Source organism: Mandrillus leucophaeus, unplaced genomic scaffold, assembly GCF_000951045.1.
Source record: "Mandrillus leucophaeus isolate KB7577 unplaced genomic scaffold, Mleu.le_1.0 Scaffold307, whole genome shotgun sequence".
NCBI lineage: Eukaryota > Metazoa > Chordata > Mammalia > Primates > Cercopithecidae > Mandrillus > Mandrillus leucophaeus.
In genome coordinates, this window is record NW_012103221.1 from 962,618 (window position 1) to 989,273 (window position 26,656).

The 26,656-nt window shown below is 35.9% G+C and overlaps 1 protein-coding gene across 1 annotated transcript in view; it reads left to right on the plus strand.

Moving 5' to 3' along the window:
• Positions 1–26,656, plus strand: part of WDPCP (WD repeat containing planar cell polarity effector) — a 500,366-nt gene that overhangs the window by 417,883 nt on the left and 55,827 nt on the right. The window contains exon 15 of the mRNA XM_011987298.1: positions 25,338–25,501. Coding sequence (XP_011842688.1) covers positions 25,338–25,501 — 164 coding nt within the window. The remainder of the gene's footprint in view (positions 1–25,337; positions 25,502–26,656) is intronic.

Sequence of the window (26,656 nt, forward strand, 5' to 3'; positions counted from 1 at the left end):
ACATTTTCTTAATCCAATCTGTCACTGATGGACATTTGGGTTGATTCCAAGTCTTTGCTATTGTGAATAGTGCTGCAATAAACATACGTGTGCATGTCCACATTTTCTTTATCCATTCATCTGCTGATGAACACTTAGGTTGCTTCCAAGTCTTGGTTACTGTGAACCACACTGCAACAAATATGGGAGTGCAGATATCTCTTTGATAGACAAATTTAACTTCTTTTGAGTAGATACCCAGCAGTGGGATTGTTGAATCACATGATAGCTCTAGTTTTAGTTTTTTGAGGAACCTCCAACCTGTTCTCCATAGTGGTTGTACTAAATTACATTCCCACCAACAATGCATGAGTTTTCCCTTTTCTCATCTTAAAAAAGGCAAGTCCCTTCCACCTATGAACCTGTAAAATCAAAAACAAGTTAGTTACTTTCAAGATACAATGGGGGTACAGGTATTGGATAAATACACCCATTCCAAAAGGGATAAAGCAGCCAAAATAAAGGGACTACAGGCCCCATGCAAGTCTGAAACCCACCAGAGCAGTCATTAGGTTTTAAAGCTCCAAAATAATCTCCCTTCACTCCATGTCTCACATCGAGCACATGCTAATATAAGCAGTGGGCTCCCAAAGCCCTGGATAGTTCTGCCCCTTTGGCTCTGCAGGGCTCTGCTCCCATGGCTGCTTTCATGAGCTGCTGTTGAGTGCCTGTGGTTTTTCCAAGTGCACAGTACAAGCTGTTGGTGTATCTACCATTCTGGGGTCTGGGGGATGGTGGCCCTCTTCTCACAGCTTCACTAGGCAGTGCCCCAGTGGGGACTCTGTGGGGGGAAATGGGGGGCCTCCAACCCCACAGTTCCTGTCTGCACTGCTGTAGCAGAAGTTCTCAATGAGGGTCCTGCCCCTGCAGCAGACTTCTGCCTGGACATCCAGGTGTGTCCATACATCCTCTGATATCTAGGCTGAAGTTCCCAAGCCTCAACTCTTACACTGTGCACCTGCAGGCTTAATACCACATGGAAGCCACCAAGGCTTAGGGCTTGCACCCTCTGAAGCAATGGCGCAAGCTATACCTTGGCTCATTTTAGCCATGGCTGGAGTTGCGGCAGCCCCGATGAAGGGTGCCATGTCTGGAGGCTGCACAGAGCAGTAGGGCCCCGAGCTTTGCCCACAAAACTATTCTTCCCTCCTAGGCCTCCAGGCTTGTGATAGGAGGGGCTGCTGCAAAGGTCTCTGAAATGCCTTGGAGGCATTTTCCTTATTGTCTTTACTAACATTCAGCTCCTCTTATGCAAATTTCTGCAGCCAGCTTGAATTCCTCCCCAGAAAGTGGATTTTTATTTTCTACCACATGGTTAGGCTGCAAATTTTCCAAACTTTTACACTTTGCTTCCCCTTTAAATATAAGTTCCAGTTTCATATCATCTCTACTCACTCATACGACCACACATTGTTAGAAGCAGCTGGGCCAAACTTTGAATGGTGTGCTGCTCAGAAATTCTTCCACCATATACCCTAAATCATGACTCTCAAGTTGAAAGTTCCACAGATCCCCAGAGCAGGGGTACAATGCTGTCAGTCTCTGCTAAAGCATAGCAAGAGTGACTTTACTCCAGTTCCCAGTAAGTTTCTCATCTCCATCTGAGACCACCTTAGCCTGGACTTCAATAATTTAACCAGTCTCTAAGAAGCTACAAACTTTCCCTCATCTTCCTGTCTTTTCTGAGCCCTCCAAACTGTTCCAACTTCTGCTCACTACCCAGTTCCAAAGTTGCTTCCACATTTTCAGGTATCTTTATATCAATGCCCCTCTCCCAGTACCACTTTTCTGTATTTGTCCTTTCTATAAAGAACTGAGACTGGGTAATTTACAAAGATAAGAGGCCTCAGGAAACTTATAGTCATGGCAGAAAGCGAAGGGTGAGCAGGAGGAAGAGAGTGAAGGTGAAGGTGCCACACACTTTTAAACAACCCGATCTCATGAGATCTCACTCACTATTAGTAGAACAGCAAGGCGGGGGAAATCTGCCTCCATGATACAATCACCTCCCACCAGGCTCTTCCTTCAACACAGCAGATCACCCCTCCCTAAGTTAACTTACAAATTTAACATTATGCATATAAAAATACCATCAGACTATTTTTCCCTGGGGTCCACAAGTTAATTGTAAAATTTATTTGGAAAGCCAATAAAAAAAAAATCTGGGAATATCCTACAAAAGAATAGTAACAAGAGCCTAGCCCTACGGACATTTAAACATACTGTAAAAACTAATTAAAATTACCGAGTATATTGGTATCCCAATGGAAATGAGCAGAAAATCCATATGGAAATTTAGTGTATGATAAAGGCAGTTCAAATCAGTGAAGAAAAGATGAACTTTAGCTTTTTAATAAATGGAATTTCTGTAAGTGTATTAGATTTTTTAATGATAAAATTGGATTCACTCCTCACACCATGATAAATTCCAGAAGGATGAGGGATTTAAATGTAAACAAATGAAACCATGTAAGTACTAGAAGAAAACATGGGTGAAATCTGGTATAAACCGTAAATGGGAGAACCCTTCCTAAAAATGAATAGTAGACAAAATATCTCCCCCGAGAGATGTTCACATTCTAATCCCTAGAACTTGTGAATATGCTACATTACATGGCAAAAGGGACTTTGCAGATTTAACTAAGATTACAGAGAAACTATTCTGTATTATCCAGGTGGGCCCAATCTAATGAAAAGAACCAGAGAACTTTCTTTGGCTAGTTAGAAAAGGAGGTCTTGCAGCAACATGGATAGAACTGGAAGCCATTAAGTGAAACAAGTCAAACACAGAAAGACAAATATTGCATGTTCTCACTTATAAGTGGGAGCTAAATAATGACTGGTTTCAGACATGTTGAAATTTCCTTAATAAATTATGTACGTTTAATCACAAGCTTGCATAAGTACCCTTATACATATCTTCAGGCTCATTCTATTGATACTTTTTACAGGATATATTGCAATAGGCAGGCTTTCTAGGCCAAAGAATATTTTTATTTTTATTTTTATTTTTATTAATACTGCCAAATTGCCCTTTTAAAAGTACAACTAACCCTTGAACAAGGTGGGGGTTTAGGGGCACCCCCATGAAGTAGAAAATCCATGTATAAATTTTGACTTTCCCAGAACTTAACTACTAGTAGCCAACTGTTGATTGGAAGCCTTACCAATAGCATAAACAATCAATTAACATATGTTTTATATGTTATATACTATCTTCTTACAATAAAGTAAGCTAGAAGAAAGAAAATTTTATTACAAAAATCATAAGGAAGGGAAAATATATTTACCATTAAATGGAAGTGAATTGTAAAGGTCTTCATCCGTGTTGTCTTCGTGTTGAGTAGGCTGAGAAGGAGGAAGAGGAGGGGTGGGTATTGCTATCTTGGGGTGGCAGAGGCAGAATACATGAAGGAGGTTGAAGGAGAGGCAAGAGAGGTAGGCATACTTGGTGTAACTTTATGGAAATACACCATAATTTCTGTTTTTCATTTCTCTAAAGATGTTTCTATATTGTACCAATCCTTCTTCCATTGTTTGCTTTAGTTTCAGTGCCTGTTTCAGAAGAGTCTGTGTCAGAAGTAGTCAAAAGCAGTCTTGAACAGTCAGAACCCTTCTGCCAGATTGTCTGTCAATTTGTTTTCTGGCACTGGTTCTTCTATGTCTTCTTCCTCATGGTCTGACTACTCATATGCAGAGGCACTCATGTCTTCCTTACTAATAAATGTCCTTTGTGGCATTTTTTTCCCCAAGAATCAAGCACTTTTATCTGCATTAAACACCTCAGGTTGATATCCTTTCTCCTCAATGATTTTCTTAATGGTGCCTGAGAACTTGTCTGCTGCTTCTTGGTCAGCAGAAGCTGCTTCTCCTGTTATCTTGATATTTTTCAAGCCAAACACCTTTCTAAAATTATCAGACCATCCTTTGCTGGCATTAAATTCTCCAGCTTTAGATCCTTCACCTTCCTTTTGCTTTAAGTTGTCATATAATGACTTCACTTTTTCTCAAATCATTATAGTCTATAGATATGTCTTTGTCATAGGAATCCTGTACCCACATGAAACCTGTATTTTCAAAACAAGATAAAAGGATATTTTGCAAAAAGTGCAAGATTTTAGCACCTGCTGGCATAGCTTCAGTGACAGCTTCATGAATTTCTTTTTCCTTTTTTAGAATGGTCCTTATGCTGGATTCATTTATCTTGAAATGGTGAGCAACCACAGCTGCAGGTCCCCAGTCTACCGTACATATCAAGCAATTCACCATTTTCTTGTAATGTCAGGACTTTTCTCTACTTCTTGGCAGAACTTCCAGCATCACTAGTGGTACTTCATAGGGGATTGATAGTGTTACTCAAGGTTTCTGGTATTGCACTAAAAATAATGAAAAATACACAAGAACCACAAAAGATCACTTTTTACTATGATACACAATTTACTTAAGAGACAGACTGCTCGTGGATAGATGATTAGCATCATGCAGCATTTTAAGCAGAGACTCAAAAACCTCAAATCTACCACAATAGCAAGAGGAGGTGGCTATATAATTATTACAGTAGTATAGCATGTGTACTACAATTAATTTTATGTGATTATGATTTAATATTCAATCTTTATGTTTGTTAACATTTCTTTTGATTGAATGGTTCCATGTATGGTCTATAAGTGTGTGTATACATTTTGATAAATTTTAACTTTTTTATAATAGATTTGTATTTATCTTAGACTAGTATCTACATTTTTTTTAATTCATGAAATACCTTTTTCTTAATTTTTTTGGATATTTTTAGCCTATGTGGTTCATCTTGTGAGTTTTTCAAATTGTCACAAACCTCCAAAAACTATTTTTGATATATTTGTTGAAAAAAATCTATGTCTGTCCTGGCATGGTGGCTCACGCCTGTAACCCTTTGGGAGGCTGAGGCAGGAGGATCACTTAAGCCCAGGAGTTCGAGGCTGCAGTGATCTGTGATCCAGCCTGGATGCCAGAATGAGGTCCTGTCTCAAAAAAAATCAAATAAAAAAAAAAGTAAAAAGAAAAAAAATCCTTGTGTAAGTGGACCCACGCAGTTCAAACCCATGTTGTCAAGGGTAAACTGTATTGATTTACCAATAATATGTAAGATGCCCACTTCTAAATGCCACTTCCAACAATCTGAGAGATTACATGACCTGCTTAAGATCACATGGCAGAGTCTAGAATAAATCTCATAATTATCAGTAATTATTGTTGCCTGACTCAGTACAGTTTAGTTGAACAGTCTGTAAATTTGCGTCTATGAAACACTGAATAAAAAGGCTCATCAGCCTTTGACTCCTCTACCAATTATAAAAATGTCATCTTAGTTTTGAGTCAATAAAAATGCAAAGAATGAATGCAAAATAAATTAAATACTAACTCTAAAAGATTTTTGAAATGTAAAGACTATTAAGTCATTTAATCAAGACTAGTCAGTCGTTTATATATTTCCTAGCCCTATATTTAATGATAAAATTACCATACATTTTTGAGAAAATATGTAAAAATAAAACAGCAATAACTAGTATCCTACCAGTACATTTTAGTCATAGAAAACCAACTGATTACTATTGAAATACAATAAACAGATTTTGTGATTCCTGATATTTATTATATTTTCTATCTGCAACAAGCAATGAAAACTGAAATCTGATCTTGTTTAATAAAATTTCTTTTCCTACCAAGTTATGCTGGAATAAACTGGTTCAAATATCTGCTTTTTCCTGTGATATGCTTTGGTAATATATAGACACTGAAACTCAATGTATTGATCAACACATAGTAATGATAATTGAAAACGAAATTTTTAGAAAATACTTTGGTCTCAATATATTTACATCTCCCCAAAGAATGACTGCTTATTTCCATATAGGCACATCAACTCATATCAAAGATTGCTAAGATGAGAAGGGAAAACTCAGTGTTAAAAACAAACTTTTATACATAAATATAACACATTATCATTAATTGCATATTTTTCCTGTTTTGCTTATTTTTCTAATGAAAAGAATTGTCAACAATATATATGCGGATATTTCTTACACAGGAAGGCATAACTTCCATAGAGATCACATCAACACTTTGAAGTAACTAAGACGAACAGTGTGGGACTTCATAACATTTACCCTAAAAGATAAGTTGCCTGTTATCACCCTTTTGGGTCAAGGTAACACTATTTTTTTTCTTTCTTTTGATAAGCTGCTGACACTTATTGAACATCCTAACACTTCCTCCATCATCATCTTAGTCTCCTGCCTTTTTCTAGTTTTAAAAAATGGAAAAATATTATTTTCCTTAAGAACAGCATGGAAAAATATTGTATTTGGAAGGACAACCAAGTGTGAACTAAGTGAACTTGAAGGTAGAAAAAGAATAATATCAAAACATTTTTAAAGGTTTGTAATAATTCTATAATTTATAGGGATATTTAAAAATGAAAGTATGTGGTTTTCTCAAGCTATTAGTATATCACAGATTTATAAATCACTACCAGAAGGTTTTCTTTCTTTTCAATCTAATGTTCTTACCAGTAAGTAGAAGTCATTAAATAAATCAGCAAGCTCATGTTATCACAGGATCATGACCAGTATCATTCTTCCATTAACTCAAATTTTGCAAAAAGCCATCTTCACATACATATACATTTTTTTCCTTATAAATAACCTTGGGTTGTAAAAGTTACATATGACTGCTGTATTTTGATAAAATTAATTTTTACCCAACAATGCAAATTTTTAATGATTGTTTACTTTAAAAAAAATCACTTAGCTTATATATAAAATGTCAAATTACTAGCCTAGGCAACATAGTTAGACCCCATCTCTACAAAAGTAATTTAAAAATTAGCCAGGCATGGTGGTTCATGCTTGTACCTAGGAGGCTGAGCTAGGGAGGATTGCTTAAGCCTAGCAGTTAGAGGTTGCAGTGAGCTATGATCATGCCACTGCACTCCAGCCTGGACAACAGAGCAAGGCCTTGTTTCTAAATAAATAAATAATGTCATATCAACAGATAGAGGCATAAAATGCAAACGTTCAGTTAATTTTAAACATTTTTGCTAACATATATTGGTTTGCTCTCTTGATCTATTTCCCACAACTTCTAATTATTTATATAAGAAACTTGGCTGTAATTGTAGTAGAATATAAAACGCAAGTGAGTTCAATAGAGATTCATTCATATATAACTATCTTCTAAGAAAAAAGCTTTTTTGGGAAAAAAAAAAAAAAAAAAACCCCTAAAAGCTAAAGCTTATTAAAGGATTATGTTTGGGGGTTCCCTAAATTGTTTCCAAGATCAGTATGGAAAATTCTTGTAAACAGTTCAGTTCTTACTCAGTCTGTGTCCTTTTAACTTAAAAGGCTTTGCAGTATAATTGCTGTGTAAATATCAGAATTTTCCATATATTGTGCAATGTACATAAAGAAGTCACCAAATGGCTTATCTTATACTTATCAACTTGTTCATTTTTATGCCTCCAAAAAGCTGTACTTTTTTACAAGAGCAGCTGCTACTTTGTAAATATTTTAATGGTTTCTGTTAAGTAGAGCTGTCAGTTTAACAAACAATATTATAAAAGATTTTCATTCTTCCATGTGATTGAACATCTTGAAAAGTGTTTTACCTTGAAAATCCTTTGGAGATTTTAGACTGGAAAGGGTATCTCCTTTGAAGGCACAAAGCCAACAAAAGAATAGATAGGTTTAAAGAATAATGTATAAGATCACCAGAGAAACAGTGCCATTTATTTCAGAAGACATATGTATAACAGCAATAAGTTCTCTTAGCTCACTTCTCTTCTTTTGACTTTAGCAGTTTGTTGAAATGGAAGAGCACTGGCTTTGTGCCAGACATTTCAGGTATGAACCTTGATTCTTTTGCCACTTAATAGATATTGGTTTAGAGCAAGCCAATTAACCTCTTTGACCCTCAGTTTCTGCATCTGCAAATGGGGTAATGATACCTACCTTAAAGGGTCATTATGAGAATTAGAGATAATATATGTAAATGGGCTAACTGAATAAAGGTGGCAATTATTATTCTATCCTACCTACCTAGCAACCAGGAGTCTCCCAATCCTTCTTTAGTCTTTGTCCTTTACATTTTTATTCACCCAGCTTATCTCTTCTTTCTTTTTTGTCTACTTCATGGAATTGAAAATAAGAAATATTTTAGAGATGATCTAATTTAGCACTTTTGTTGAACAAATGAGGAAATAGAAGCTCTGAGAGATTAAATGACTTGTCTAAGATCACAGATAGTTAAACACAGAGATCAGAACCCTGGTCTCCTGAGTTTTTCACTGTTTTCATTCTTGCTGTGAAATGGAATTTGATAACGTAATTCTAGCCTGGATCTAAAGGAACATGTTAAGATAGGATAGCAAAAAAACAGTGAAAGAGACAAGAAAAGGAAAAAATTAAAAGGGGGCTAAGGAGAGCTTTTCCTTTTGTTCTGCATCAAGGCTCAGCAAATTTTTTAAAGGGCCAGATAGTAAATAGTTTAGGCTTCTCAAGTCAATGGCCTCTATCTCAACTACTCAACTCCAACACTATAGCACAAAAGCGGCCTTAGACAATATGTAAACAAACAAGTGTGGCTATGCTCCAATAAAACTTTATTTGGACACTGAAATTTTAATTTCATATAATTTTCACATCTAAAAATATATCTTTCTTGTCTTTTTTCAACCATTTGAAAATATAAAAACCATTCTTAGATTGTGGACCATAAAAAAATAGATGTAGGGCTGCATTTGGCCCATGTGATCTGTAGTTTGATGCCTTTAGAAGTATAAGCCTGATAAGTAGAACAGATATTCAGCCTTAATGTCACAGAAATAATAGAGTTTAATGGGGACTGGGATGAAGTGGAGTGTGCCTGCCCCCACTAAAGTGGGCAGTAGCCATTCTGATTAAGGAGACTGTGGCTCTTAGGAAATGGAGGCCAAACACTGCAAAATCTTCTGACTTTTCAAAAAGCCGGAACGCTGGATTTTTATGCTAAATCTCTCCATTTTTTAATGAATTAGGGTAGCTTCCATTGCACAAAACAGAATGAAAGCTCACCTAAATGTGCCAACTTTTAAGTGTTGGTAAATAATTCAAAATAGTTGTTAAATATTGTAGATCAAACATCTGTAAACTGAATTTGGCACATGGACTCCCAGTTTAAAAATCTGCGTTCTAGAAAGTCAAAGCAAAATTCTAGGTAATTCATGCTTCCTAGCAATAATTCAAATTTACCCAATTCAGGGTCTTTCAGACCAAACCCTTAACCTTTCCACAAACTGAACACAGTGATTATAAAGTAATAGGTCACTCAGGCTATAACCACTCCCTATACCATCCTGTATCCCACCCCCACCAAAATTCTGTCTCTTTGTAGTTTATTACTTTAAGACATTAAGCTTTGTTTAGTAGGTGGTGCCAAAGTACTAATCACATCTAGAACCTTTCCTGGAATTGAGTACACTCAATATTACATTTCAAAAATATAATCACATATTATAACTATAATCTAAGCCTATCAGATTTAAAATAGTTAATATAAATTTATTTTCTAACTCTTGTTGTCCTTTCTCAAAGTTATAACCATATTAAATTGCTGCCACTATGGATCTTACTTTCATTTTATATTCAGGAAAACGCAATTTAAACATGTTTACAAATATAAAGGACCCAAAATATGTCCTTTAGCATCTTCCAAAAACTTTTCTCCTCTACTTTTTTTTTTTTTGAGATAAGGTCTCACTCTGTCACCCAGGCTGGAGGGCAGTGGCATGATCACGGCTCATTGCAGCCTCAACAGCCTCAACCTCCCCAGGTCAGGTGCTATTCCCACTCAGCCTCCCACGTAGCTGGGAGTACATGTGTGTGCCACCATGCCTAGTTAATTTTTGTATTTCTTTTTTTTTTTTTAAGAGATGGAGTTTTGCCATGTTGCCCAGGCTGGTCTTGAACTGCTTGGCTCAAGCAATCTGCCCGCCTCAGCCTCCCAAATTTCTGGGATTACGGGCATGAGTCACAGCACCTGGACTCTTCTCTACTTCTATGTTGTCACTATTTGTTTATTTTTTTCTGCCCCCTCTCCCCACCCTGCTATCACACTGTAAGCTCATTAAGGATGGAATTATGTCCGCTTCATCTTTATATCCCCCAATCAGTAAAGATATCTGCACAGAATAGACCTTCAATAAATGTTTGCTTTTAAGAATGAACAATCAAACCTAATTTTCACATTTGAAAATGAAACCATCTAAGAACTCCATTTACTGGTAGAGATACATTTTCATTTTACCTTAATGAATAGCAAGGAGTACAATTGGTCCATGTAATGATATTCTGGAAAATAAGTATGTTAATAGAAGGACCTACTACACTTTTCATCCTTAAAATAGTACTAGCATATCCAAGCAGAATGTATTACAGAAAGTTTTGGGAGGAAAGAGTCCATATGCTATATGTATTTTCTAATGGAATATAAAAAGAAATTCAATAACAGTAAGGATTGGGAAAAGGACTCAAGGTGAGGATAAATATAATGTTTTGTCTGTCAGGGAAAAAGCATTTAGTCCTTATCTGCTACAGTTTTCAAATATATATATCTATGTAGATCTATATACACACTGTGGAAATAATATACAGAAATGACATTAGCAAGATGGCAGATTAGGAAGCTCCAGACCCTCGTTTTTCTATGGAGACAAATTATCTGCAACATATACATAAAAATAACTTTGTGATAAACCTAGAAATTAGTTAATGGACTACAGGACTCATGCAAGTGCAAAAACAAGAGAATGGATGGTGCCTGAGAGGGTAAGAGAGTTCATTGTATTTTGCTTGCCTGACCCCTCCCTTGGAACAGAAGAAATAGAGTGAAACTTAAGTCCAGCATGCTAACTCCCTTGCAGGCTGCATTACTTTGCTCAGGGAACTGATGAGAATGGCAGTTGCATAGTGTGGATACAAGATTAGAGGCCACTGAAAACAGAGGTTAATGCCTTAGCATGTTAGACAGCAGAGACTCTGCAGTTCTGCAGCCAGGCTCTAGGGGGAGCAGGAGATTAAGGGCAGAGGACTAAAACAGAAACAGCTCCCGCGAAGATACAAGAAAGGAAGACAGAAGCACCCAGATATACTAAACGTAAACATACAACCCCAAAGAAAATGCATCCCCAGGAAAAATCTGAGAGGTCTCAGAACCTCTAGCCAGACTGACTGGTCACAGTTTTCCCCCAAATAAAAGTAGTTCATCATAAAGATTGAGAAAGTTGGCTGTTTCTTCAAATGCTCAAATCCCAACAAAAGACCACAAGGCATACAAAGAAATGGGATCATGGCCGGAACAAAGGAACAAAATTAAGCTCCAGAAATTTGCCTTAAAGAAATGCAGATCTATAAGCTTCCTAAAAAAAAAAGTATAATAACTCTCATAAAGATGATCAAGACCTTCAAGAGAACACAGAACTACACAGAAATCAGGAAAACAATGCATGAACAAAATAAGAATATCAACAAAGAGAAACTATTTTCAAAAGATTATAAAGCCAGGCATGATGCCTCAAGCCTCTAATCCTAACACTTTGGGAGGCTGAGGAGGGAGGATTGCTTGAGTCCAGGAGTTCAAGACTAGCCTGGGCAACATAGCAAGACCCTGTCGCTTGAAAAAGCAAAAACAAACTATGGACCTGAAAAATACAAGCGACCTAAATAATTCACTAGAGGGGTTCAACAGTAGACTTAAGCAAGCAGAAGAATCAGTGGACTTACGCAAGCAGAAGAATCAGTGTTCTTGAAGTTAACACATTTGAAATTATTGAGACTGAGGAGAAAAAAGAAAAAAAATGAAGATAAATTAACAGAACCTGAGCAGAATAATATATGTCGTATGGGAGTCTCAAAAGGAGGAGAGAAAGAGAAAGGGACAAAGAGCTTATATGAACAAAAAGTGGCAACAAACTTCCCAAGGCTGATAAAAGAAATGGACCTACAAACTCAAGAACTCAATGAACTCCAACTGTGATAAACCTGAAGAGACCCATACCAAGACATGTTATAATCAAATTGTTATGAGTCAAAGAATCTTGAAAGCAGCCAGAGAAAAACAACTCATCACATATAAGTGAGCCAACCAAGATTATCAGCAGATTTCTCAATAGAAACCTTGAAGCTAAAAAGAAATGGAATGATTAAGGTGCTAAAAGAAAAAAAAATCAAGAATACTGTATCCAGCAAAACTGTCCTTCAGAAATGAAGAAGAAATTAAGACCTTTCCAGATAAACAAAAGCTGTTTAGTCAATATTACTAGACAATAAATACTAAAGAGAGTCCTTCAAATTAAACAAAGGATGGTAGGCACCAACATAGTAATATGAAATTATAAAGTTCTCCACTAATGGTAAACATTTAAATAAATGTGGAATCCTATATTGTAATTCTGGTGCATAAATCCCCTTTTAATTCTTGTATATACAAGTCTAACCAAGTAAATCACAGACACACAAAATTATAAATCTATGTTAATTGATACACAATATATACAATAGGTAATTTATGACAATAACATAAGGGGGGAAATGGTGGCTGTAAAGGAGAATTTGTGTATGCAATTGAAATTAAGTTCTTATTAGCCTAAAATAGATTTGTTATAACTTTAAAATACTTTCTGCAATTGCAGTGGTAACCACAAGAAAATATCCATACAATGCACACAAAAGGAAATGAGAAGGGAGTCAAAGACAGACAGTAAGGGAAGAATGAGGGTCCAAAAAGCCACAAGATATACAGGAAACAGGTAACAAAATGGCAATAGAAAATCTTTCCATATCAGTAATTACTTTAAAGTGAGGAAATTAAACTCCTCTGCCAAAGACATATTGGCTAAGTGGATAAAAAAAATAAAAATAGGATCCAGTGGTATGCTGCATAGAAGCCGTTTAGATCTAATAACACATAAAGGCTAAACGTGAAGGATGAAAAAAGATATTCAATGCAGACAGTAACCAAAAGAGAGCAGGGATATCTATACTAATATGAGGCAAAATAGACTTTAAGTGAAAAACTGTCACAAGAGACTAAGAAGGATACTATATAATGATTAAAGGGTCAATTCACCAGGATGATATAGTAATTATAAATATTTATGCACTAAATATCAGAGCTCTTAAATATGTGAAGCAAACATTGACAGAATTGAAGGGATAAATACATATCAACACAGTAATAGTAGGAGATTTTAGTAATGGATAGGACCACCAGATATAAGATAAGATCAATAAAGAAATAAAGGACTTCTCTTTTTTTTCCCCAAGGTGGCAGATCAGAGACTTTTCTAGCATGCTTCACCTATTTGGAAGCAAAAAAAAAAAAAAAAAAAAAAAATAGTGTATAGTCACATAGTGCTCTTTTATTCAAGAAGCAGCACAGAAATTCAAATCCCAGAAAAGAAAAGGTGAGAAGGCACCCTGAGTAGCAGCATCTGGCTGAGAACTGTGAGTGAAGCCCCCGATATGGTAGAGGAGCCAAGAGTGTACCTCTGTGATCTACCTTTCCTCTGAGAAACCATGCCACCCACGCCATGGGAAACTACCTCGGCCCTTCTAAGCCCTGGGGCTAACATGGCGAGCGGCCAGGAGAGTGAGAAAGAAAAATACTGGGAAATGCTCCAGACATTTTCCCAGACCTGGGATCTAACAGGAGGATGCCCTTTTCAATCCTGGCTCACTGGGCAGGATTCAGTAACTTAGCAGCAATACCCATGGGTATTAGAGATTCTTGGGCTGGAGAATGGAGTGCTGGGACTGGAGTTGGGGAAGGACCCCCACATCCAGAACTGAGTGGTGATTGTGGAGTGCATTCAAGCCATGGGTTCTGAAATTGGGCTTTCCCCCTTTGTGGAACCAGAGAGGAAGATTTGTTAGACAGCCATGGTTTTCCCCAAGTGGCAAGATTTGTGGACAGGGATGGCACTGCGATCTAAAGCCAATCTGCATTGACTTTCCTAAGTGCCCTAGCTCATGCCAGGGTGGGATTCAACTCCATTGGTTCTGAGGAGTGAGAGGGAAGCAGATTCCCACACCAGCTCACCTGGTCTAGGAGCTTTGGCTGCCCTGCTCTTCACATGTGAGGAACTTGGTGCAGCAGCAGTGTTTCTACCCTTTATTAGGTGTATATCCAGGCATTTGGTGACTGCTCCCTAAATTCTCCTCAGAGATAGTGCTTGCATTCACTATTCGGGGGAGGGGGGGGGTCGGCGGGACCAGTGCAAGTGCAGGGTGCCTGGTCCAGCTCTGCTCAGCTTCACATGCTCTCTGAGGCTGAGGATAAAACCCAAACCACTGAGCATTCCACAATCCAGCCCATTGCCTGGGACATTGGAGAGTTTCTCTTGGTAAACAAAGATCAAGCATGAACTTTACTACTACCACCACAGCCAGCTCTTACCTACAAGTGCCACTGACTGGCCTGGAGGTCAACCTGCACAACACAGGACAAAATCTGGTAACACAAGCCCACAGCACTTAGGAATGAGATAAACTCCTTGTGACCTATAACCCTTGCTTCACAGGAGGTCATGAGCCTACTCACCTGCCTGGTATACCACTACTACAACCAGCATTTGAAAAAGCCATCACATTATGGTAATTTACAACCAAGGAATTCATACATAGTCTTTGCCACTGAATGCACCTGGTAGCAAAGCCAAACAGCCCTGCACAACATATATTGCAGTCACATCCTCAAGGACTTGGTGGTGGGGGGGACGTCCTGTCCAAATCCAGGTAATTCAATAATAAGAAGTGACTATTTCTCCAAATGAGAAAAAAATCTGCATAATACTGGAAGCATGAAAAGTCAGGGGGTTATGACACCCCTCAAAGGATTACACTAACCCTCTAGCAATGGATGCTGACCAAAAGGAAATTTCTGAAATGCCAGATACAGAATTCAAAATATTGATTTTATAGAAGCTCAATGAGATCCAAAAGAAATCTGAACACCAATAGAAAGAAATCAGAAAATTAATTCTGGATATAAATGAGAAATTTATCACAGAGAACTTTACCAATTTTTTCTTATCTAAAAATGAACAAACATAACTTTTGGAAATGAAAAATTCACTGAAGGAATTACAAAATACAGCTGAAAGGGTCAATAACTGACTAGATAAAGCAGAAGACAGAATCTCAAAATTTGAAGACAAGTGCTTTGAATTATCTAGTTAGACAAAGATAAAGAAAAAAGAATAAATTAGAATGAACATTTTGAGAAGCATGGAATTATATAAAGAATCTAAACTTATGAATCATTGGTGTTCCTGAGGGAGAAGGAAAAACATAGTTTTGAAAATCATTTAAGGAAATAATGGATGAAAATTTCCCTAGTTTTATAAGAGATTTGGACATGCAAATACTAGGGACCAAATGAATACTAAGAGAACACACTGCCAGATGGATTTCACCGCAACATATAGTCATTAAATTGTCTAAAATCAATATAAAGGAAGAAATCCTAAAATCAGCAAGAGAAAATAATCTAGTCACCTGTAAAGGAAACTCCATCAGACTAACAGTGGACTTCTCAGTAGAAACTTTATAAGCCAGTAAGAGATTGGGATTCTATTTTCAACGTGCTTAAATGAAAAAAAAATTATCAACCACAAATTTTGTATTCTGCTAAAATAAGTTTCATAACTAAAGGAGAAATAAGGTATTTTCCAAACACTGAGGGAATGTATCACCACTAGACGAACCCTATAAAAATATTCAAAGGAGTTCTAAACATGGAACAAAATGGTCAATGTTTGCCATCATAAAAATACACAAAAGTATAAAACTCACAGGTCTTATGAAAACAGTTACACAAAGGAGGAAGAGAAAGAAATCAAATTACAACAGGACAGAACTCCACTAAACCACAAAGACAAACAAAGGGGGGGGAAAAGATGCATATAACGTACAAAGCAATTTGATAACATTATGACAGAAACAAACCTCACATATAACTATGAACACTGTACATAAATAGATAAAATGCTTCATTTAAAGGTATAGATTGGCAGATAGGTTTTTAAAATATGAACCACATTTTCATAAGAACTATAAGAAACCCCCCATATTGGTAAAGATTCTTATAGCCTGAAGGTAAAGGGCTAGAAACAGATCTCCCACACAAACAGAAACTAAAAGTGAGCAGGAGTATCTATGCTTGTATCAGACAAAACAGACTTTGAATCAACAAAAGTAAAAAAAAGACAAAGTCAGTCATTATATAATGATAAAGGAATCAATTCAATGAGAGGATATAAAAATCCTGAATATATACACACAAAACACTGGAACAGTCAGAGTCACAAAACAAATATTACTGGACATAAAGAGATAGCAATATAATAATGGTGGGAGACTTCAACACTGCACTCACAGCAGTTCACAGATCATTGAGACAGAAAAACAACAAGGAAACACTGGGCTTAAATTGATCTTGAGACCAAATATACCTAACAGACATTTACAGAACATTCTACCGAACAACAGCAGAATATAGATTCTTCTCATTAGTGCATGCAGCATTCTCAAACATAGACCATACATTAGGTCACAAAACAAATCTCAATAAATTTTTAAAAATTGAAATCATACCAAGTATTTTCTCAGACCACAGAAAAGTAAAACTATAAATCAATACCAGGAGGAACTGCTGAAACTATACAACACATGGAAATTGGACAACATATTCCTGAACAGTCTTTGGGTAAATGACAAAATTAAGATGGAAATTTAAAAATTTTTAGAAATGAATGAAAATGGAAACAACATACCAAAACCTCTGGGATACAGCAAAAGCAGTGCTAAGAGGGAAGTTTATAACATTAAACGCTTACATCCAAAGAATAGAAAAATCAACTTAACAACCTAACATCACACCTCAAGAAAGTAGAAAAAAAAGAACAAAGAAAACCCAAAGCTAACAGAAAACAAATCAGGGAAGAACTAAATGAAATTGTGAACAAAAGAACATTATAAAGGATCAAAGAAACAGAAAGTTTGTTCTTTGATAAAATGAAGTTGACAAACTGCTAGCTAGACTAATCAAGAAAAGAAGACAGAAGATCCAATAAACAATCAGAAATTTAAAAGGAGACATTAGAACTGATACCACAGAAATACAAGTGATCATCAAAGACTACAATGAACATCTCTGCACTCACAAACTAGAAAACCTAGAAGACATATAAATTCCTGGAAACATAAAACCACCTGAGATTGAACACATAGAAATCCTAAGCAAACCAGTAACAAGTAGTGACACTTAATCAGTAATAAAAAAAAGTCTCCTAAGGGGGGGAAAAAAAAAAGTCCAGGGGCAAATGGATTCACAGCCAAATTCTACCAAATCTACAAAGAACTGGTGCCAATGCTCCCTGAAAACGCTTCCAAAACTTCAATGAGGGAAGCCTCCCTGACTCATTGTACAGAACCAGTATTATTCTAATACTAAAGCCAGACTAGCACACAACAAAAAATGAAAACTATAGACCAAAATCTCTGATGAACACAGATGCAAAAATTTGCAACAAAGTACTAGCAAACCCAATACAACAGCACATCAAAAATATAATACACCACAATCAAATGGTTTTATTCCAAAGATGCCAAGTGTAGTTCAACATACTCAAGTAAATAAATTTGATTCATTATATGAGGAGAATTAAAAACAAACTATATAAATATCTCAATAGATACAGAAAAAGCATTTGATAAAATTAAGGATCCTTTGGTGATAAAATCCTCAACAAACTAGGCATAAAAGGAACATACTGCAAAGTAATAAAAGCAATATATGATAAGACCACAGAAAACATTATACTAAACAGGGAAAATTTGAAAGCAGTCTCCCAAAGAACTGGAACAAGACATTGATGACCACTTTCACCACTCCTGTTCAACATACTAGAAGCCCAAGCCAGAGCAATCAGGCAAGAGAAGAAATAAAAGGCATCCCAATTTGGAAAAGATGAAGTCAGCTTATCTCTGTTTGCTCATGATATGATCTTATACCTAGAAAACCCCAAAGACTCCTAGATTTCATATATTCTGTAAAGTTTCAGAATGAAATCAGTGTACAAAAATCTGTCATTTCTATACATGAACAACAAACTGAGAACCAAATCAAGAAGTACAATAGCTACAAAAAAAAGTAAAATATTTAGGAATATATTTTAAACAAGGGGGTAAAAGATCTTTACAAGGAAAACTCCAAAACACTGATGATAGAAATCATATATGACACAAATGGAAAAACTTCCCATGTTCATGGATCAGAAAAATCAATATCATTAAAACAACCATACAGATGTACAGATTGAATATAATTCCTATTTTTAAAATGTAATTTTTCACAGAATTAGAAAAAATAATCCTAAAATTCATATGGAATGAAAAAAGAGCCTGAATATCCAAAGCAATTGTAAGCAGAAAGAACAAAGCTGGAGGCATCACATTACCTGACTTCAAATTATACTACGAGGCTATAGTAACCAAAACAGCATGGTACTTGTATAAAAACAGACACATAGATCAATGTAACACAATAGAGAACTCAGAAATAAAGCCACATACCTATAGACAACTGATCTTTGACAATATCAACACAAACATACCTGAAGGAAGGACATCCTTTACAATAAGTGGTGCCGGGAAAACTGGATTACCTGTGCGGAAGAATGAAACTGGACTTCTGTCTCTTACCATCTATAAGCCAACACAAGATCAATTAAAGGCTTAAATGTAAGACTTGAAACTATAAAAATATTAGAAGAAAACCTAGGGAAAACTCCTCTGGACATTGGCCTAGATGAACAATTTATGACTAAGGCCTCAAAAACAAATGCAACAAAAACACAAATAGACAAATGGGACTTAATTAAACCAAAGAGCTTCTGCAAAGCAAAAGAAATAAGACAACAGACAACATGCAGAATGGGAGAAAACATTTACAAACTATGGATACAACAAGGGACTAATATACAACGAACTCAAACAACTCAACAACGACATAAACAAATCAAAGAACATAAATATCTCCTCATCCTTTATCCACCTCCTACACTACCGAATGGGCAAAGAACATGAACATTTTTTCAAAAGAAAACATACAAATGTCTAACCTGCATATGAAAAAACGCTTAACATCACTAACCATCAGAGAAATGCAAATTAAAACCACAATGACATATTTCACAGAAATCATAATAGCTATTACTAAAAATTCAAAAAATAACAGATGTTGGTAAGGATGCAGAGAAAATGGAACACTTACACACTGTTAGTGGGAATGTAAATTAGTATAACCTGTATGAAAAATCATATGGAGATTTCTCATAGAACTGAAAATAGAACTGCCATTTGAGGTAGCAATCCCGCTACTGGCTATCTACCCAAAGGAAAATAAATAATTAGATCTAAAAGATACCCACACTCATGTGTTTATCACTGCACTATTCACAACAGCAAAGAGATGGGATCACCTATGTTTACATCAGTGAACGACTGGATACAGAAAATGTAGTGTATATGTACAATGGAATACCACTCAGCCAGAATTATCTTTTGCAGCAACATTGATGGAACTGGAGGCTATAGTCTTAAGTTAAATAACTCAGAAACAGAAAGTCGAACACCACATGTTCTCACTTACGAGTGAGAGCTAAATATTGTGTATACATGGACATAAAGTATGAAATAATAGACACTGGAGATTCAGTACTATAGGAGGTGGGTAAAGGATGAGAAATAAATAAATGGGTACTATGTACATTATTCAGGTGGTGGCTACACTAAATAGCCAGACTTTACCACTACACGGTACAGCCATGTAACAAAACTGCACTTGCACCCCTTCAATGCATACCAAAAAAAAGTAATAGAGGTCTTCACCAACAGTTACCACCCTCCTACTGTTCTAAGGCTCCAGTGTCTATTATTCTACACTCTATTTCCATGTGTTCACAGTATTTAGCTCCTATTTATAAATGAGAATATAGGGTATTTGACTTTCTGTTTTCTGAGTTATTTCACTTAAGATAATGACCTCCAGGTCTATATAATGAACAGAACATATACAGAACACTCACCCATCGACTGCAAAAAAAAACATTCTTTTCAAGTGCACATGGAACATTCTCCAAAATAGACCACATGAAGGCCACAAAACAAATCTTAACAAATTTTAAAAGACAGCAATCACAGAAAATATATTCTCTGATTACAGTGAAATGACACTAGACATCAACAACAGAAGGAAAACTGGAAAATCCACAAATACATGAAAATTAAGCAATGCACTCTTAAACAACAGGTCAAAGAAGAAATCACAAGGGAAATTAGAAAACCTCTTGAGACAAATGAAAATGAAAACACAGTGTTCCTGTGTTAGGCCATTCTTGGATCGCTATAAAGGAATACTCAAGACTGGGTAATTTTTAAAGAAAAGAAGTTTTATTGACAGTTCTGCAGGCTCTACAAGCACAGTGCTGGCATCTACTCAGCTTCTGAGGAGGCCTCAGGGAGCTTTTCCTCATGGCAGAAGGTGAAATGGGAAGAGCAAGGGAAGGCTTGAGAAGGAGAAAGAGAAGGGGAAGGTGCCACACACTTTTAAATAGCCAGACCTCATGAGAACTCACTACTGCAAAGACAGCACCAAGGGGATGGTGCTAAACCATTCATGAGAAATCTGCTCCCATGATCCAGTCACCTTCCATTTCACCTTCCTCCATGAGGAAAAGCACCCTGAGTCCTCCCCAGAAGCTGAGCAGTTGCCAGCACCATGCATGTACAGCCTGCAGAACAATTAGTCAATTAAACCTCTTTTCTTTATAAATTACCCAGTCTCTGATATTTCTTTTTTTTTTTCCCCCCCCCGAGACAGGGCCTCACTCTGTCACCCAGGCTGGAGTGCAGTGGTGCAGTCTCAGCTCACTGCAACCTCCATTTCCTTGGTCAAGCGATTCTCTAGCCTCAAATTCCTGAGTAACTGCAATAATAGGCATGAGCTACCATGCCTAGGTAATTTTTGTACTTTCTGTAGAAATGCGGTTTTGACATGTTGCTCAGGTTGTGTGGTATTTCTTTATAGTGATGCAAGAACAGCCTAATACAAAGTCCCACCTCCTACACTGGGTATTACATCTCAACATGAGATTTGGAGGGAACATTCAAGCCATATGAGTGCCCAAACTTGTGAGATGCAGTGAAAACAGTACTAATAGAGAAGTTTATGGCTATGTTTACATTAAAAAAGAAGACAGATTGAAAACTAACAACCTAACTTTGTACCTTAAAAAATGAAAAAAAGAAAAAGAAACTAAACCCAAAGCTAACAGAAGAAAATAATAAAGTTTAGAGCAAAGATCAATGAAATAGAGAATACAAAAGCAATAGAAAAAAATCATCAACAAAACTTAAGGTGATCTTTCCAAAGTATCTACAAAACTGACCAATTATTAGGCATACTAATTTAAAAAAAGAGAAGACTCAAATAACTAAAATCAAGAGTGAAAGAGGGGATATTAAAGCCAGTACAACATAAAATAAAGAGGGTTGTAAGAGATATACAAACAGTCGTATGCCAACAAACTGGAAAACTTACATAAATGGACAAAATCTTTTAAACACACAGCCAACCAAGATTGGATAATGAAGAATTACATAATCTGGACAGACTTACAACTATTAAAGAGATTGCATCAGTAACCAACAGTCCACACAAAGAAAAGACCAAGACCTCATGCCTTCATTAGAATATTTCAGCAAATATTTAAAGAAGAATGAACACCTGTTCTCCTCAAACTCTTCCAAAAAAATTAAAAGAAGGGAAAATCCCAAATTCATTATATAAGGCCAGCATTACCCTAATAATAAAGCCAGATGAAGACAAAGAAAACTACAGACCAACATTCTTGATAGATATTGGAGCAAAAGTCATTAACAAAATACTAGCCAACCAAATTCTTAGGCATAGTAAAAAGATAACATACCATGATCAAGTAAAATTTATTGATGTAAAGTAAGGATAGTTCAACATAAAAAAATCATTTTAATCACATTAACAGAATGAAAGATGAGAACTACATAATCATCTCAATTGATACACACAAAAATAGCGTTTGACAAAATTTGATGTTCTTTCATGCTAAAAATGCTCAACAAACTAGGATGTAAGGAAACTATTAATACCGCAACATAATGAAGGCTATACATGAAAAGACCACAGCTAACATCAATCTCAATGGTGAAAACGGAAAGCCCTTACTCTAGGATCAAGAACAAGACAAAGATGCCTGCACCCCTTCTATTTAACATAGTACTGGAATGTCCTAGTCAAAGCATTATGCAAGTGAAATAAAAGGCACCAAAATCAGAAAGGAAGTGAAATTGTCTCTGGTTACAGATGTCTTAATCTCCTATGCAGAAAGCCCTAAAGATCGCATTTAAAAACTTTAGAATAATTGAATTCAGCAAAGTTGCAAGATACAAGTCAACATACAAAAATCCATTGCATTTCTGTACACTAAAAATGAGCAATCTGCAAAGGACAGTAAGAAAACAATTTCATTTACAATAGCATCAAAAAGAATAAAATACTTTGGAATAAACCTAACCAAGGAGGTAAAAGACTTAAAACTAGAAAACACTGCTGATAGGTATTAAAGACACAAATAAATTGAAAGACATCCAATACTGTTAAAATGTCAGTATTGCCCAAGGTAATCTACCAATTCAGTGCAATCCCTATCAAAATCCCAATGGCATCTTTGGAAATATAGAAAAATCCATTTAAAAGTTCATATGGAATCACAAGGGATGCTGAATAGCCAGAACAATCTTGAAAAAGGAAAAAGAGGTCTTTCTGATTTCAAAACATATTACAAGGCTACAGTAATCTAAACATTAGGACTGGCATAAACGCAGACATACAGACCAACAAAAATGAACAGAATTGAGAGCCCAGATATAAACCATTAACCATATGGTCAAACAATTTTTGACAGATGTCAACACCATTCACGCAACAGGAACTATCTCTTCAACAAACGTTGCTGGGAAACTGAATATCCCCATGCAAAAGAGCAAGTTGGACCCTTTTGTTACACCATAAACAGAAATTAACTCAAAATGAATTAAAGACCTAAACATAAGAAACAGAAGTATAAAACTACTAGAAGAAAACATTAGAGAAAAGCTTCATGATATTGGATATGACAATGATTTCTTGTGTGTGACAACAAAAGTAAAAGCAACAAAAGCAAAATAGACAAATGGGACTACAAATGGGGTTTAATCCAACTCAAAAACTTTTATGCATTAAAGGACACATTAAAGTACCAATAAAGTGAACAGACAGCCTGAGGAATGGGAGAAAATATTTGCAAATCTGACAAATCGTTAATATCTAGACTACATACAAGTTCCTACAACTTAAGAACAAAAACAACCTAATTAAAAATGGGCAAGGGGGCTGGGTGCCATGGCTCATGCCTGTAATCCTAGCACTTTGAGAGGCAGGATTATAGGCACAAGCCACCACAGGAAGCAGGAAGATTGCCTGAGCCCAGGAGTTCAAGACCAGCCTAGGCAACCTAGTGAAGGCCCCTCTCTACAATAATGGTTTTTTTTTAAATGTGCATTGTGGCACACACCTGTAGTTCCAGCTACTCAAAGGGCTGAGGTGGGAGGATCACTTGAGCCTGAGAGGTCAAGACTTTAGTGAGCCATGATTGTGATACTGCACTCCAGCCTGGGCAACAGAGTGAGACTCTGTCTCAAAGAAAACAAGGACAAGTGACTTGAATCTACATTTCTTCAATGAAGGTATACAAATGACCAACAAGCATATAAAAAGATGCTCAGTATCACTTATTAGAGAAATGCAAATCAAAACTATAAGGTAGCACGTCACATTCATTAGGATGACTAGTTTAAAAAAAAAACAAAAAACAGAAAATAACAAGTTTGTCAAGGATTTGGAGAAATTAGAATTTTTGTGCACTGTTGGTAGGATTGTAAAATGGTGAACCACAATGAAAACAGTATGGTGTTTCCTCAAAGATTTAAAAATAGATTCACTGTATGATATGGCAATCCCCCTTCTGAGTATATGTCCAAAAGCACTGATAGCAGGGTTTTGGAGATATCTGCACATCCATGTTCATAGCAGCATTATTCACAATAGCCAGGAGGTGGAAGCAACCCAAATGTCAATAAATAGAAAATGGAAAAACAAAGCATGGTATATACATACAATAGCTTACTACTCAGTCTTAAAAAGGAAGAAATCTTGTCACATACTACAACACGGATAAACCTTAAGGACATTATGCTAAGTGAAATAAGCCAGTGACAAAAACACAAATACTGTATGATACCACTTTTACAAGATCTAAAGTTATCAAATTCATATAAACAGAAAATAAAATGTTGGTTATCAAACTGGGAGAGGGGCAAATGAGGAATTCTACAATGGGTGCAGTTTCAGTTTTTCAAGACAAAAAAGTTCTGGAGATTTGCTTCACAACAATGTGAATATACTTAACACTATTGAACTGTATGCTTTAAGATGTTTAAGATGGTAAAAATTATGTTTTGCCATACACGGTGGTCCTAAGAGGTTTTTTTTTTATTTTTTGGTTTTTAATAAGGTTTATGTTTCTTACAAAAAATGTATTTTTCACAGCTTCGTTATGTTTCAAACAATATTTTTAAACAATGTCCTGTCAAAGTTGCCAATATCTCTCTATACACCTCTGTACATCTCTAAGATATGGGGGTATATATCTCCCTATACGTTTAAAATGCTAATTAAAGCAAATATTAGGTAAGATATTTTCCTTTTCTTTTCAAATTACGTGCTATACGTGAAAGAGTAAAATCATTTCTTGCAATATTCCAAGATAAAATATTCCAGTAATTGGCTAACAAAAACAAAAAATAGATAAATAATAAGCTGGTTAAAAACACTATATATAAGAAAGATATAAATGAATTTTTAAAAATCAATATTTGAAATCACTCACTATTCTGTTATCAAACTGCCGAAGTAAGTATAAGAATGACAGAAGTCATAGGGAACTAGGACAACAAGATTTTCAAATTGACAAAATAAAGAAAAAAGTTCCACTGGGATATGTGCAAGTTGTTCTGTAATCTTACTTATGAGGGAGTTAGCAGAAATTGTACTTAGTATTTCACTCATATATTAATCATTTTTAACAGAATTCCTGGGGCCCTTGGACAGAGGGGATATGCTAAATGAAGCTTTTATTGGCCTGTCTTTAGCACCTCAAGGGGAAGACTCATGTCCAGATAACCTCCCTCCCTCTGGCCCAACCCACAGACATATTGTACAACAAAGAATACTGAATGGCTCTTCTAACAGGTAAGAAATGTTGACTGACGAAACTGCTCCATAAAGTATTTAGTATTACCTGTTCAAATGCGAACTAATAGCAAAGCAAGAATATTTCAAAATGTGAAGGAGAAAAATTTGCATTTCTCATGGCTCAGACTTTGCAGGAGTTTGGTTATTCAGAGCAGGCATAATGAATGGCAGAAGTGAACGTAAAAATAATATTGCTACAATAAATGTTATTCTACGCCAAAATGAAATTACTATAAAATATTGTCTGCATTCTGCTGTTAAATTCTAGGATTGTTGGACTGCCTTTAATAAATATTAACTTTTAGAATATGTAGTTTGAATTATAATTTATATAATATTTCTTTAATGCAAGTTTACCATTAGTTTTTGAAATCTGATAAATGATAGTTTAAATATCTGATATCTGTCTAGTTTGCTACGTGGGGTTATTGAAAAGATAAAGAATATGAAATTTTTTTAAAAAGTAATAATGTTATTTACAGTGATAATGATAATATTAATTATGATGATAATGATTCTCTCAAGCAAGGGTCAGCAAGCTTTTTGTGTAAAGGGCCAGACAGCAAATATTTTAGGCTTTGCAGGTCACACAAACTTTTGCAACTACTCAATCCTGCTGTTACAGTAAAAAAGTGGCTACAGACAATATATAAATGAATCGGAATGGGGGTGTTACAATAAAACGTTATTTATAAAAATAGGCAGTGGGTCAGATTTGGTCCCTGGTTTATGCATAACATTCCTGCTTTTGAGGATCCTGACTATTTTCAGTAATTATAAAGAGGCCAAATTTAAAAAAATATGTATATATCAATTATATATACCCACCTACAATACCCTCAAGAAAAATGCCTCAAACTATACACATTAACAGCAAATAAAGGGGGGGAGGATTTCCAAGTATGAAAGAGTTTATTTGGATATCGGCAAATCCTCTCCCCAAGAAACTAATATAAAACTAGACAAAAACCATCATTTCTGGGCGTTGGAAATCAAACAAAGGCAAACAACAAATTGATAAGCATTTATTCATGAAAAATTGCTGAACTTCTAGTAATAAAGTAGAAGTCTTTTATTTTCTTGCCTGAAGCTGCTTCCATCATCCTGCCCGTCCCCAGACTAGTTCTACCAGGGTAGGGCTGGCTTTAAAAAC